The sequence below is a fragment of the Onychostruthus taczanowskii genome, unplaced genomic scaffold (genome assembly GCF_017590055.1).
Source record: "Onychostruthus taczanowskii isolate IOZ18803 unplaced genomic scaffold, ASM1759005v1 scaffold167, whole genome shotgun sequence".
NCBI lineage: Eukaryota > Metazoa > Chordata > Aves > Passeriformes > Passeridae > Onychostruthus > Onychostruthus taczanowskii.
In genome coordinates this window covers 799063-813529 of record NW_024498873.1, presented here as the reverse complement: position 1 = coordinate 813529, position 14467 = coordinate 799063, and the positions used below count along the sequence as shown (strand labels likewise).

Sequence of the window (14467 nt, the reverse complement as noted above, 5' to 3'; positions counted from 1 at the left end):
TAAGGTTGTCATACAATTGTCAACACAAGATGTTTTGTTACATAACAAAGGGTTCCAAATAAACTCATAGTTACAGTGCCATCATGGGTAACACATCTTAATACTCCACTGTTGGCAATGCTACGCTCATACAACACTTTAACCAAATCAATAAAAATCATTGAGAAAGTGTGAAATGAAACATATGGGCAAATCTGTCTTACTATCACAACTCTGGGATATTCCAAAAAGCATCTGCCTTGTTCAGTGCCCTTCATTTTATTAAATCCTAGAGGTTCCAAGTGTTCTTTTTTATAAAGACTGTGAAATTGATTAACATATAAATATTTATTTAATTGTTTTTACCAACAGTGCATAGTTTCAGAATTACTGATAATAGGCTTAAGCTTCTGAGAAAAATGCATGAACTTTGGTCTGTTAGAAAATTTACTAAGAATCTGCTGGTAGATCAAGGCACAATGATGCACAATTATATAAGTGGTTTCATCCCATTATGGAACACTGTACTGCAGAAGTTTTAAGTTGTCAATAATATGGAAGTACATGTGCCAAATGAATATCAAAAGTACAACCATGAAATGTCTCACAATGTATCTTGCTTATTCTATCTCACACTTGCAAAAAGAGTTGGTATATTTCTTAGAAGTGTTTCTGTGATTTATGATTTCTAGGATCACATTTTCTTCATTGCAGTTATTTAACCGTCCTATTGCAAGCATATTTGCAAAAGTCTGCCCCTGCAGACACATAATAGTGTTCAAAACATGTCTGTATTGCCATGAAAAATAGTTTCAGTTAAACTTTTCCCTTGTTGCTACAACTGCATCTTCATGTTTCAGAAATAATTACTTAGAGACAACACATTCCTACTTCATTTGACAAGCAAAAAACGCTTATCCTTTCCAGCCAAAAAAATCACAGGTCAAAGCTGCACTTATGATTGCAATCACATCCTCTAATGATGCCAGCAGAAAAATAAAATGTTGCTACAAAGGCTGTTACTGTCACTAGCTACACATCTCTTTCCCCCTGTTTGGTTATGTGACCAATGGCCCGTGCTGCCACCTGTGACACAGTAAACAGGGAAGGCCAAGAAAGCACAGCCATTACCTTTAGTGAGATGCAATTTCTGCACTGGCAGCAATATTCAGTAATGCTCAGTAGCATTCAAAGGTAATGGAGAAAATTAATTTTTTAAAACATAACTCTTAAGACATTGTCCCCTCTCATTTCATCATAGGTCTCAATTAAGAAGATTGTGTTTAGAATAAGTGGTAAGAATTAGCACAAATAACTAATTTTTTGCCTTATTTTAAACATGTACTCACAAGTCTTACCAGATGTGAGCTTATATGGAAAAGAAAAGCAACGAGTAAATGTGAAACATAACAAGGAATCTCCTTTCTCGTGATCCTTTTTCCTTGAAAAATGAGAATAACACATTGTTTTGGTGGAGCACCAAGGTTAACTCTTTAAAGAGTCTTTTATCACATCTTTTAATGTTATTTTAGTTCTGATATGCCAATTTTTTTTTTTTTTTTCCATTTAGCATAAACTGAAAATCTCACTTCTCTTACCTAACAAGACTTTCATACAACCTGGACATCTGTAGGCCTGAAATGTAAGCTCTCTTAATAATTGTGGGCCCTTAGAAAAGATGTATTTTGAAGTACTGCTTGCCAAGACAAAGAGGGCAAGTTCAGAGTCCAAGACCAAACCAAGATTTACACTGATTTTCCTCTATTTGATTTTCACTGCAGCTGGAAATTGAACTGCAATAAAATTAACCAGCATAGTTTTCTTATAAAGGAAATTCAGCTGTCAAAATTGTAAGATTTTCAAATTATATCTGATTGACCAGAAATGCCAAACCTCATGACAGTCAGGATTCACTCGAAAGAGCTGGTGATAGAGCATCTGTCCCTGAATTCAACAAAACCAGAACAGTTCTGGCAAAGTTTATCAGCACAGTTCATTGCTGCTTCTCACTTGCTTTGTCAAATGTGACTAGCATCTCTTTGCAGGGATGAGACCACGGCATAAGCAAAACAATGCAAAGCAAAAGAAAATTATTCTTGAGGTTGGTTCCTAAATTATTCTGGAAGTTTGTTCCTAAATATGTTTTTTTAATCTTCTAATCAATATAAGTGTAGAAAACGACACTGAAAAAAGAGGCTAGGATGTATAAAAGAAAAAGGCCAAGTTAAAAATCTACAATTTCCATAATTCTTAAGAATATATAATGCCAGGTGAAATGTCAATATAATGCTCAAAATACAAGAAATTCTTTGCCAATAGCTCACCGGATTCCTTTCCTCAAATTTACAGCTCACTCTTTTCCTTTAAACTTTTCTGGGCATATTGTTTAATTTTTATATAAATTTTAAAAAGCATTCATTTTAAAATCGCTTTTAAAAAGTGCTCAAAGTGCCTCCTTTACCAAAACAGAACGGTATTGGACTGTGTTTTGCATTACATACAGCTTCTACAACAGTTAAAAATAATACAGCTTCTAATACAGTTAATAATACAGCTTCTACAACAGTTAAAAATATTGGCCAGTTTTGCAAGTATGTATGTATTGATTCAATAATCTGCTCAGCCCTGTGAGAGTACACAGGCATGCGTATGTGTCAGGCAATAATCTAAATAAGTAAGAATTTAATGTATAGGCAATTCACTTCAAGGTCATGCTTAAAATTATCCTGGCTTTAGTGACATTTCAGTGAAAAAATATTGAAGATGTTTAGCATTTCCTCAAAGGATTACCAGAAATATAAAATCTTGACTTGCAACCCAGGATTCACAGCAAAACCAACCTAGAAAAAACACTAAGTAAATGTGTGCCCACAAACTGGTAACAGTGTTTTGGAAAACTGCAAGTCAAGGATAATAACCTAGGCAAATGTAAGGTTCACATTAAGCACTAGCCTAAGAACCTTGTGTATTAAACCCACAAAAAGATCATGTAAACTGATTTTTATTTAAAAATCATCATTTCATCTAAACCCTGAATTTTACTTGCACAAAATGCTTTCTGGGACCCCAGAAAGTGTCCTTTCCGTCCGCTGTGGCATGCTTCCCTCCTTTCAGGAGCCATCCCGAAGCAGAAGTCCAGGAGCAGCAGGAGTGGGCTTGCAGGGCTGTACTTCTGGCCTGGAGAGAGGAAGCACTAAAAGCCCTGCCTGAAACTTGCTGGCAGAGCAGATTCCTGACAGGATGAAGACAAGTATCTTCTTACTGTGGGTGCATTTTCTTGAGCAGGCCAGGTGAAATCTCAGGATCCTCTGAGACGGGGTCAGTATCGCCACCCAACACGACGCCTTGCTGAGGTGCTGGGCAGCTGTTAGCATCCACCACCACATTCTCTGGAGCCACACGAACACGGTGGCCTCGCAGTGCTCAACTCTCAGTGCTGTGGGACACACACCAGGTATCAGGCCCTTGGAAGAAAGGAATAAAGACTCCAGAGCCAGAGGTCAGCAGGGGAGGGTCAAAGTGGGCAGGAGATACTTGGGTGGGATGTGGCCACTGTTTTATCCCTCAGGCTCCCTGGCCCACAGACTCTCCTGTGATGTTGTCTGTTTTCAATAAATGCTGCCATGGGACCAAGAAAAACCTTACTATCTCCATTGCTTGGGCATAATCTGTCAGAGCTGCACCTCAGACTGGAGGTGGACTTCTTCCAAAGAGGCAGAATTCCAACTCTCCCTCCCCCTCCTCCAGAAGACCCTCTTATGTTAGCACATTTTAAAATGCATGAACAAGTCAGGTATATTAACTCCCACTTATTAAAATCAGATAATTGCAAATATGTATGTGGGTTTGTGGGTTTCCAAGCAAAGTCAGAAAAAAAAAGAGGTTTTCATGAATGTTATTTTGGCAAATATTTTTCCCAAGGGCATAGGCTAGTGAACAAAATGATTATAAGAAATTACAGTATGTACCATGAGTACTTTTTGGTATGCACAGAACAATTTAAGGCATTATAATGTCATACTGCCACATGAAAAAAAAAAACCAAATAAAAAATTAACAACCAAAAAAAACACCAAACCAAAAAACCCCCAAAAAACAAAAAAAAACCCCCTGCAGACTTTTCAATTTATTCAGAAAATCATACTTTCTTTACTGTCTGATACAGAAGTTTTAAAAGCAAAATAAGATTTTTAAAACCATGCTTTGAGCACAATGTCAATTACAAGTTGGAGAATGTTTATTAAAAAAAAAAAAAAAAAAAAAAAAAAAAAAAAAAAAAAAAAAAAAGACCAAAGTGAAAATTTCTTATGGCTTTAATCCAAATCCCTTTGAATCTGCAGAGTTTTTCCCAATGACTTCAACTGGCTTTGGTTCAGGCCTCAAAACCATTTGTCATGATAAGATGCAACCACTCACATCAGAGCAGTGCACCCCGAGGAAGGGCTACATCTGCACATGATGCACCCACAGCCAGGCAGCCTGCACCAAGCCCAGGGGTGCCAGCAGCCTCTTAATCCACTGATCTCCTGGGGAACAGAGGATGCCTTTCATAATGCCTTTGTACCATGTCTTGCATGAAGCCTCACCCACCATCAGGGTGCTCATCTTGCCTGCAGTAAGAATTCCATTGTATCCCATGTGTTTCCCTTCACAATGCCTGTAGAAGCACCCACAATTTTGCTGTTTACAGCAAAAACAGCAGAAAGCTAAACAACTTACATGGGGTCCCACATGGTGCTAGGTGACAGACATGGGCATTCAGTCCAGAATTAACACCATTCCTTGAACAAACATGATTAGGAAAAATACTCAGCCCCTGCCCTCACGCAGCTCTATCTCAGTGTCTCAGCACCTCCAACACAGTTGGCCAGAACGACTGGCTTGAGGCTGAGAAGAGTAAGGAGTATTCACTCCATTCCCTGCTGTGGCTTTTGCTGGGTGTCCCAGAGCAGGAAGAGCCCTGAGCTCAAAGCATGCCATCTGTTTTGCAGATGAATTCCTCATTTGTTTGGTTGGATTTGCTTCTTTTAAACTGGGGAAGCTGTGTCCACAAGGGTAGCAGACATCAACAGCAGAGGAATGCTACATCAGATACCTGGATAAAAGAACGGGTAAAGAAATCACAAAAATAGTCACTAATTATAAGGAAAGACATGGAAAAACATCAATGAACATCCAGCGTTTACATTTAATAGGATGTAAAATTGAAGGCCACAGCAAAGTCTGGAGTGAACTTGTGCTGAAAACCAAAGATCCACACACCCACTCAACTGGGAATGTTTGTCTGCAAGTTAGTGAACAACAAAATTCTTATGCCACTGTCTTTTTGAAATGTCAGGACTGAGTCCATTCATAAGCATGCCTATTTATAAATATATAAAATTTGTCTTTTAGTCTGCCTTAAGAAAACAGTATTTCCAAGTAGAGGAGATGTAATAGTGAATAGTGCTATGGTTGTCCTCTGAGAAATATCTGAGAGGACAAGGGAGAGGGATATAATACAAGCATAAGGAACGGAGGAAGCAAAGACATATGAAATACCCTTCCTTCATAAAGAAACACACTTTTTATTCCCAGTGCTCTCAATGTTAGCAGTAAACAATTTGAAAGGTTTCCTCAGTAATTTGTTGTAAAATTTTCAGCTGAGCTGGGAAGAGAAGGATTCACTGAGGAGACATGCATTTGGTATGGACACAAGATGATGGAACAAAAATGGAGCACAGCATCCCTTCCTTGGTATGAAAAGCACATGGCTGCTAGCATTTTGCAAGATATTTCTCCCACCAACCTCAGGTTAATTCTCATAAAAATATTAAAATCTGATATGAAAGTAATTAAATGGAAAACCACACCAAGTTATGAAAATGTATCCATAGGATTAACAACAGAGCAAGGCAATGATCTTTATCATAACTGTAAAGCCTCAGACTACATTTGAGAATAATCAGCCTCAGCTGAAGTAATATTATATCTAAATTAAATTACTGTACCTTAAATGTTTCTGGTTTTAAGTTACTTAGAGATTCACTTTCGTTTGCTGTCTGTTTTCCTATCCACCACCATGCTTGTTAATTATTTTGTCATTCTGGAAGGAATTTCTTTTGTTTCATAGTGCTGGTGGATATCAAATAGCTACTTCTAAAGCAGACTAAGAATTAAACTTCTTGATAAGATTTTACAAACTGATTGTTATGAATCAAAACTACAACACTTCCAAACATCTCCAGTGAATAGTTTATTAGTTTCAAAAGAAATATGCAAGAAGTCTATGTGGAGGGTGGTTCCTACAAAAAAAATTATTCTTCAGAAACAGATATAAAATATGGAGCAACAAAACCACTTTCTGTAATGCTCCATGATGGTTTTTCATTACTGGCTGTATGGAGTAAGCACTCAATTAAATTAATGTAGTAATTTTAATTCAAGTACCCTCCTCTAATTCCACTACTTTTAAAGTTAACAACCTACTGAAGAGATGGATTATTTCAGTTTTAGACAGAGGTTTTAAAAAGGACAGTTAAACCATCAGGTACACTGTAATCAAGATAAAGTAAAGTTCCTCTTTTAGATCAATAGAAATGAGAAGTAGCTACATGGGATTCTGTGTTCCCTCAGTATTTTATTATTTTAAATGCCGACTCTCCTGGAGATTTACAGCCCTCAGAACCTCATACTATTTCCAGCTTCTGCCATAACCTCTATTACATTACTTCCCCCTGCTTGTGCAATCTTGAGGTATTCAGCTAAGATTTAGAACCGTATTTCTAAAATTTTAATCAAAAATGGGGCCTGGATAGGACAAGAGGGATACAGTGACAGTAAAAACCCTCTTGGCAGCTCTAAGTGGAGGCAGTGCTCCATGAGTGCTGCTACAGGATTCCTCACTAGAGTTTGTCCTGGGAGTCTGCTCTTGCCACAGCCCCAAGGAGTGTGACTGAGTGGAAGCAGTGCCCAGTACACACCAGGAGAAATGGATTTGGATTCAGAGCTGCACAAGATCTCACACAGCCCTGGCACAACAGCACATCATGTGCAAATGTGTTCATCCACTGCATTTGACTCTGAACACAGAGTTGTAGCCTTATAGTCCAGATATTTTTTTCTTGCAAAATCAGGTGTTTGTGCACACATGCAGGAGTTGCTTTTACACATGCAGGGGTTGCTTTTATTTGATGTCACAAAGCAAGCCAGGGGGCCCAGTCTTCTGCAGTGGCAACACAGTGCTAGGAACCCTCCGTTGTGTGAGAGCTTAAGAAGAAGAAATTTTTAGAGTCCAGACACTACAACTTTACAACATCAATCACAGCATTAGCCAGGAACAGTAGGTGCAAAATGTTTTTTACAGCATTTTTCTGGAAATCCTGCTGAACCAATTTTCCTATATTTTATCACACTAGACACAGTACATTTTGGTCTCGAGAAAGATCTTACTGGCACAGATGATCCAGACTTGGTTTATCTTGCCAAGTGAAGACATTTAGTATTTAACAGACCTTAGATTGTTTAGAATTCATACTGGTGATTGAAGGAGACCAAACTTGTCATATCTGCAAGCTGTGCAAAACAAAGACTATACAAGGCCCCTTTTGAGAAACAAGAAACAAAATTCAGATTTCTGATAAGGTGGGACTAAAACTCATACACTGAGCCATGCCATTGTTTGTGCCATATGCTATTACTATTTGTATGCTACTATTCAGTTTTCCATTGTTTGAGCAAATCCCCAAAACTTGATTATAGCCATGGATTCCACTAATATTTATAGATTCATTCATAGAACAGGAACATACATTGTTGTCCCTTACAATATGAATTTAGTCCCTTTTCTCACAAAGAGGTTGGTTTTGACAATTAATTTTCTCTTCATATTTTGGGTAACTGAAATGCTGTTTTGGATACAGTTTGCAGTTGCATTTGCCTGTCTAGATACAGAACTGCTTTCTACCCATGGTGAAACTATGACTTAGGGTTTATTTGAAGATACCACTCTCCATGCAGATAGATGTTTCTCTCCTTACATCTGTTTTGTCAAACACCTCAAGGTCTGACATTTTCTGAGATTCTCCAACTCAGCAAATGCTCCTGATCTCTCTACCAGAAAGTGTCAGACCTTTTCCATTTACTCCCAGATAGGTGAAGTGAGATGATTCCTCTGAACACAAAACCAGTGACATCTGATTAACTCCTTAGATAGTAAGTGACAAAAAAAAAAAAAATCAAATTAATCTCTCTAATAAAAGTTTGAGGTACTGTTACCATGAAGAAAATTCTTTATGACTCACTGTGATGTTTACAGCCATGGCAGATACAAAAGCAAAGGATTCGTATCTCAGCAGCGAGCTTGTTCCTCTGGATGAGTCTTTAGGGAAATCACTAGATGAAACTAAGAGTGACATTTAGATGAAGGAATGAACCTGCCTAAAGTTTGTAATAATGTCTGTTTGTAGTTAGCATTGTGGGTGAATCCTCAGTCTTTATAGAGCTGCCCATACTGCACTCTTTATAGCTTTGTCTTCCCTATAGTCTCAAGGGGTAAAACAGAAGAAAAGACCCTGCAATAATGCAGATCTTGGACAATATCAGAGCAGAAGTCAAACTGGAGCTAGTGACACATCTACAGTCAGTTTCTCCACTCAGACTAGGAACCATTACTCAGTTTTCCTGCCATGTGATTGCAAATCCGTTCTCCATCTACCCTATATGCTTTTCTAAACAGGGACCTTCCTGCCTCAGCAGTGGACTGCTGTGCGCAGCATCAACGCCCAATCCACTTTTCTTAATGTCAGACCAAGTCTTCTTATGAAACTCATATAGACAGAGTAGGGTACTAGAAGCAAAAGAAAACTTTTGTAGTAACCTCAGAGTCTTCTCAAAAACACCTTGCCCTTTATTCATCCTCCAGACATGTACTTGCTGCTAGAAAAGCTGTTCTGCCGTCAAGAAAAATTCCAACTTTGCTAGACCTGCCAGGAAGAAGTACCTTTGCAAGCCCAAGTGAGAAGTATTGTGCTGGTTTTGTTTGGACCCAACGCCAAACCTTCCCTCACTTATTGCCACCTTATCACCTTGTCCCATCCACTTACCTCCTCATCCCTACCCTGATCTCCCTCGGCCTTGCTTCCAAGTCTTGGGGAGGAAAGGCAGATTCTGACACTATGGGACTATGCAGCAGATATCACAGGCAAGACTAGTCTGGGAAGCTGCAGAACAAGAAGTTACTGCCAATCCACATGACAAGAGTAGCCACTAACAGGCTGGTGGTGGCATGTGCTGAGGGGCTCACCTGAAGTGCATAGAGGTTGTTTGCATGCCATCATGGCTCCGTCTTGACAGCTCAGATGAGCCCACCCACATCAACAGAGGGGGAGCACCCCTCTCCAGAACTGTGTGTATTGCCAAAGCTGGCCTAGAAAATTATGTATTGCTCCTTGACAATCACTCTGAGAGCAAATCCACATTAAGTGGGAATGGGAAAATCAGTATAGAAATATGACCTTTTTTTCTGTCTGTAGTGAATTGATGAGGCTTAAAGAAGAGAATTAGGAGTTTCCAAAACTGTATTCAAAGCACAGGAAGTCATAATGCTCTGACTGCTAGAAACAGGTTGAACTTCAGACAGCACTGTACAGAAGCTTCCACTGACTGCCATTCACTTGCTTACTTATCTTTCCTCTCTCTAACAAATCTGTGGTATAACTGAACCCTTTGCTCTCCGCTTACTCTGAAGTCAGCAAAGGAACAAAGAAGGACAGTGTAGCTGATTAATCAAGTTCATTTATCTGAGATAAAGAAACCTAGAAAAAAACAATGTCACATAAATAAATGTCACCTTTTTTTTTTTTCTTTTTTATTTATCCTTTATTTAGTAAAAGCACCCAAAGCTGCATTATATTAACACAAGTAATAAAGCTTTCATATTTTATTCCTACCAGTGCATTTCCAAGTCCAGGTGAAATGCTGGAAATAAGTAATGCTGCCATATCTTGAACACAGGGTGTAGATCACAATGATACATGACTTATAAGTGAATCCCAATGTAATAAAATAAAAACTTGTAGTTTAAAGTGTGAAATCTGTAACTTAAGCAATTGAGGCCATTTCTATTTCCACAAAGTACCATAACAAAAACAGTGCCTGTAGGATAACATACTTCATTAGACCTTTTGCATCACTTTATTGAATATTCCATGTTGGATGTAGAACTTATAGCTATAGTGTGTGCTGGCTACAATGCTACAATGAGAATGTGTACCGCTTGTATTACAGAAAGGGGTCGTGAAATGCATGGACCTGTCTGCATGTTTAACAAAAGGGAACAGCAATACCATAAAACTGCACCACATGTGAATATTGTAAATGGTTAAGTTATAAAGTCATTCATTCAAAAGTCCAAATATTTCAATGAAAAAATGTATATAAAATGTAGTAAAACATAAATTACATTTAAAGGTCTGTACATGATTCATCCTGCAAATAGAAGCACAAAACCAGCACCTTGTACATTACTGCTTATTTTGGTCTTCTAAAGTTCAAAGATCATTTTTACTAAAAAGTCGGGAAAAAAACATGGTATCACATGCAATCCAGCAGTAACTGTGGTAAATCAAGTAAGTCTGTAACCCTGCACAAAACCCAACACTTTCACAATGTAGGAACACACATGTGGAGCCCTTTTCTATACTTGATAACCAATTAAAGTTGGATTTATTAAGTTAGTGCACACCTATAATATCCCCTACAATATCCCCATTTTTGGTTAACAGTGTATTAAGGCTGTTTGCTGTTAAAAATACACAGCAGAGAAGGAATACTTTCATCCACAAATGCAGTCAGATGATCTCATTTGGAAGCTTCTGTCAGTCATTCACCCAAAGTGATGAAAGAAAACCATCTTTTCTCCTCTCGTTACTCCACAAGCTGTTGTGGATACTCTAGCTCTGTGTGAGTTCAAAATCATTTGGATAAATTCATGGTAGAAAATTCCATCAAAGGCTATTTAACAGAAAAAAATTCCACTTCTGTCTTGGGAAGGCCCTAAGCCACAAATTGAGGCAATACCCTAGGAAATTTCTGCGAGGGAAATTGCCCTTGCAGTCTATCCCTTGGCAGGCATTATCGATGGTCTTTGAAGACATGCTACTGGGCTGGACAGACCCGTGGTCTTACTCAGCACAGGCATTTTTATGTTCAGTTTCCCCCTTTTCTTCTTATTGTAATACAAACACAGATCATTATTCTCAACTCAGATTTTCAGACTCAAAAAGCAAACAACAATCTTGTGTCCATTACGTTTAAGAGATAAATACTACAAACTAAGCTGTCCATCACATCCAGGGCACTTCTTTATGCTTAGAGCAATTCTGCAACTATAGTTGGATTCCTTTTTGTGTTATTGGTTTAAGCATAATTCACTAACATTACACTCACGTATCATGATATACATGATGTGCAATGCTACTCTGCAACATGTTGCACAGCAACAGTACATATTTAAAAAGCAGCTTCTCTCAAGAACTGTAGGACAGTAAAAAAGATTAAACTCAGCAAGTCTATACCACCATATTTGAAAAATCTGCTGGTGGCAACGGTCATTAGACCTGGTATGTCATTACTGCTGCACTTTTAAATGGATGTTGCTTTTTTTTAGTTTTGTTTCTTTGAGTCAGATCAAAATCACTCTATTAAGCCTAAGGATCTACTGTCTCCATGCATGGAAGCGATGTGACATTTTTAGCAATGAGGCCTTAGGCTTCTGATTGAATTTCTGCTTCATCCATCTGAAGTGTGTCATTATCACCCAGCAATTCTGTTTCAGGCACAGAACCCTCTTCCTCCTCCTCCTCCTGGACAGGGTTCTGGGCGATATCTTCCGTTCCATTGTGTGTGTCATCCGTGCCTTCTGAGAGCAGAGCAGCCCTGTCGGCCACTGACGCATTGGAAGGTGCTGTTGTTACATAGCCTGTGCTGGTAGATCCACTCCCGCTGTGGTGGGAGCCTGGTTTGGGAATGATCTGGGGAGGTATTTGCTGAGGAGCCATTTGCATTGGAATTTGGACAGGATAAAAATTTGGCAAGTAAGCACCATAGGCAGGCATTGGCTGGTAACCATTGACTGGAATGTAGAGCTGAGGAGGCGGGACCATTGGTCTCATCTGGCCTTTCATTTGTATGAACTGAGGTTGAGGGAAGGCTGGAGTTTTCTGCTTTGGTCCAATGTATCTAGCATTGCTGACATTGCTAACAGGGCTTGTGCTGAGAGAACTTGTTTGTGTGGTGTTGCTTGCCCCAGAAGTTTGCGCTGAGCTGTTGTAATTAGAAAGGTTCCCCCATGTTCTTAGTCTGTTATGTATATCTTTAAATCTTGGTCTTCTGTTGGGAAATTCATTCCAACACTCCAACATCAAAGTGTATATCCATGTGGGGCAGTCATCAGGACATGGCAAAACTTGTCGGTTCCTGATCATCTCAATGACATCCTGGTTGGAATAACCACAGTAAGGCTGCAGACCATAGCTGAAAACTTCCCACAACACAACTCCATATGACCATATATCCGAATCAATAGAAAACTTGCCATACATAATAGCCTCAGGGGACATCCACCGGATAGGAAGAAGGGAATTTCCCATCAGTTTGTAGTAATCAGCAGCATAAACTTCCCTGAAAAGGCCCAAATCAGATATTTTCACATTCAGTTTATCGAACACCAGTATATTTCTAGTGGCCAAGTCCTTGTGGACAACATGGTGGCTAGAAAGATATTCCATTCCTGCAGCTATCTGAGTCACGATGTGGAAAAAATCTGCTGGTTCCAGAGTGGATTTTACTGTCTTGTCATCATCAGTGCTGCCAACATCCGAGTGGGGAGATCTCATCACCAAGAACTCATGGAGATCACTGTGGGAACAATAACTAAATATCATACTTACAGGTTGTTCCTTTGTCACTATTCCCAGCAGACAAACTATGTTTGGGTGCTGTAATCGTGATCTCATCATTGCCTCATGTTTAAATTCTTCCCGAAGAGCCAGTTCTGCTTTGTCTTTAAGTGTCTTAATGGCAACAGCTTGTGTCTGTTCACCTGGTGCTGTACCAAAAAGATGCCCCTTGTAGACTTTTCCAAACCTCTCCTCTCCTAGTTCCTCCATAAATCTCACAGTGGACAGATTAATTTCTTTAAGCTTAGCCTGAAATGAAGAAAAGACAGTCAGTAAAATATCACAATGTTTTTTGAACAAGAGAATCTCTTATTAAAGAAGTGGTTTGATCTCCAAATGGAAGACAAATTGGGCCAAAAGGATTTTTCTGGTTTTTTTGTGTATTCACATCAGTATATTGATTTCATAATTAACCTTGAAATGAGTTACACTATTATCAGAAGTATAAATGGAATTATACTGCAGGATAATGGTATAATTATTTTTATAAAGGAGTGGCCACACTTCCTGCAAGCTGAATTAATATTGGGTTCATAGTAAATCTGGCAAGCAATGACATCTATTAACTGCAGCTGTACTTTCCCCGCAGACCATCCCCGAGCTGCCCAGTGGACGTCTGTCAGAAAAGCAAGGAGGCTGAGGAAGTGGCAGTCTCAGAGTGAACTCAAACATCCTTTCCAGCACAAGAAGGAACAAAATCCCTATCTTTCAGCTCTGCAGTACCAGATAATGCCCTTTCTTCTCTGTTTCACTATAGAAATGGCCCCTGCCCATGGGCAGCAGTGTACAGTACCACTGCTGAGGAACCTTTAGCTTTGATAAAGATGGGGGTGGAATTGGAGAAGAAAGGAGAAAGAATTTCCCTCTGGTACTTGAAGAAAAAGGTTGCAAACCCAAGGGTGGGAAATCCCCAGAGCCCTCCCTCTGCAGCTGGAAGGGAAAGCCAGGCAGTTTGTGATGGTGATGTAATGGGCCTGTCCTGACCAGCATGGGATGGAGGAGTCTCCACAAATGAGGGGCAGCTGGCACAGCTTCACTTACAGGGCACCTCAACCTGAGGCAGCAGGGCAGGCTGGGAATATGTTTTAGCAGGTGATTTGGGAACAACTGATTTTAGTGTCCAACAGCCTATAGACTAGGCTGGAAAATTTCCTTCAAATATTCAGATTAACTCACAAAATCATAGCAATTAGTTACAGTTGGTAATATTCATCAAACACTCTACAGTTTCCTGAACAGGTGTTGCCAACTTCCAAAGTAAGCCTTGTTTTCTAGAGCTTGCATCTTGTAAATGCTGTGATTAAAAATTCAACATTAGCTCTGAACAGGATTTTAGTGCAGAGATCAATTAGCTGACCCAGAAAATCCTATGCAGGAGATGACATATGTAGACATGAGTTTGAAGCCATTTTCCTTTCACCACCCTTTGTGATTCACAGTCTTGGAAACATGTTGCATGCCATCTCAGCTCTCAACTCACTTAGGGATCAAAACACCAAAGGTCTTGTACTGAAGGATTAGAACAAGAAGCCCCATGGTGCATCATGCTT

General features: G+C 39.3%; 1 protein-coding gene across 1 annotated transcript in view; it reads right to left on the bottom strand.

Annotated features, from left to right (window-relative positions):
- Positions 1-9822: 9822 nt before the first annotated feature.
- ROR2 (receptor tyrosine kinase like orphan receptor 2) overlaps positions 9823-14467 on the bottom strand; it is a 149763-nt gene continuing 145118 nt past the window's right edge. The window contains exon 9 of the mRNA XM_041399637.1: positions 9823-13166. Within this exon, the coding sequence (XP_041255571.1) occupies positions 11724-13166 (1443 nt within the window). The 3' untranslated portion in view covers positions 9823-11723. The remainder of the gene's footprint in view (positions 13167-14467) is intronic.